This window comes from Acyrthosiphon pisum, chromosome A1 (genome assembly GCF_005508785.2).
Source record: "Acyrthosiphon pisum isolate AL4f chromosome A1, pea_aphid_22Mar2018_4r6ur, whole genome shotgun sequence".
NCBI classification, from domain to species: Eukaryota; Metazoa; Arthropoda; class Insecta; order Hemiptera; family Aphididae; genus Acyrthosiphon; species Acyrthosiphon pisum.
The window spans coordinates 3825972-3827302 of NC_042494.1; the positions used below are offsets into that span (position 1 = coordinate 3825972).

At 22.3% G+C, this 1331-nt stretch overlaps 1 protein-coding gene across 1 annotated transcript in view; it reads right to left on the reverse strand.

Moving 5' to 3' along the window:
* Positions 1-442: 442 nt before the first annotated feature.
* The window catches only part of LOC115033773 (fatty acid synthase-like), a 6884-nt gene continuing 5995 nt past the window's right edge, over positions 443-1331 (reverse strand). The window contains exon 10 of the mRNA XM_029487684.1: positions 443-487. Coding sequence (XP_029343544.1) covers positions 443-487 — 45 coding nt within the window. The remainder of the gene's footprint in view (positions 488-1331) is intronic.

Genomic DNA, 1331 nt, shown 5'->3' on the forward strand with positions numbered 1-1331 from the left:
CAGTGACTTAAAATAAATAATAAATAAGATAACCAATCTTTCTTTTAACATTTATTTTCATTCTTTTCTGTTTCATTTCAGACTATTTTTAAGTAAGTATGGTTTTTTAAATTATTAAACTTCATTTAGAGATGGAATATTTATGCAAATTGAATGAAATTGAATATTATATAAAACATGATTTGTAATTATGTTTTGATTTAAAATGGTATTAATTCCATTTATATATATTATTATACCATGATGCATTTACAATCATCGCAATTTTTACATATTATCATGTATATCATGTTACAATCATTATAATATGATTTCTTTAATTTCAATTATATTTATGAATGACAAAGTCTCTGGACTAATTTCAATCATAACAAGCTCAGAGAAATAAAGCAAACAATATTACCATAGCCCAAACTATACGAGATGTCCAGAAGGGGTGCAGTTATTCTTTGAAATGTACAAATACAATAGCAATAAGTTTGATGTTCTATAGAGAAAATAACTTAGGTAGTTAACTCAATGAAAAAAAGTTAGTTAGTTGTATTTTTAATTTATGATCTGTGTGAATAACTTAATATTTTATTTTAAAAATCAGACCTATACTCAATTTCATTCTGATTGCAATAATAGTTTTTAGAATAATTTGACAATTACACGTTTTTTCAACTATATTATTAATTTAAAGAATTTTTATTTCTTTATTCGTGTTTGAAATTATTACAGCGTGATTAAATAAGAACAATAATTCATTCATTCATTCATTCATTATAGTTTTTTAGGGATTATTTAAATTGAATTGGAAAAAGCTAATATTATAGACAAAAAAGATAAAATAAGATTAGTTAACTAATTATGTTATTAATGTAATTAGCTTATAAACAAACTAGTTAAGCATTTTATCTATAACAAAAATTTACTCATTTACTGTGTAGTTAAATAGCAAATAAAAGCACAAATATGATTTTATCTTAACATAGGGATTATTCAAATTGAATTGGAAAAAGCTAAGCTTAAACAAAATATGATTAGTTAACTAATTATGTTATTAATGTAATTAGCTTCTTAACAAACTAGTTAAGCATTTTATCTTTATAGAAAGGTTACTAATTTATTTTATGTTTAATATTTACGTACATTGCATTTTAAATTGCTGAATTTAGTAAAGGATTTTTCTTGTAATTTCACTACCACAGAGTTAAGTATGGGTAATGATATAGGTGCGTTTGTAACCCCTAATATTTTAATTCCATCACAAGTTACTTCATTTGATAGTATGTTGTAATTTACGCTTATATCTATCAACAAAATATATTGTTATTACATTATATCTA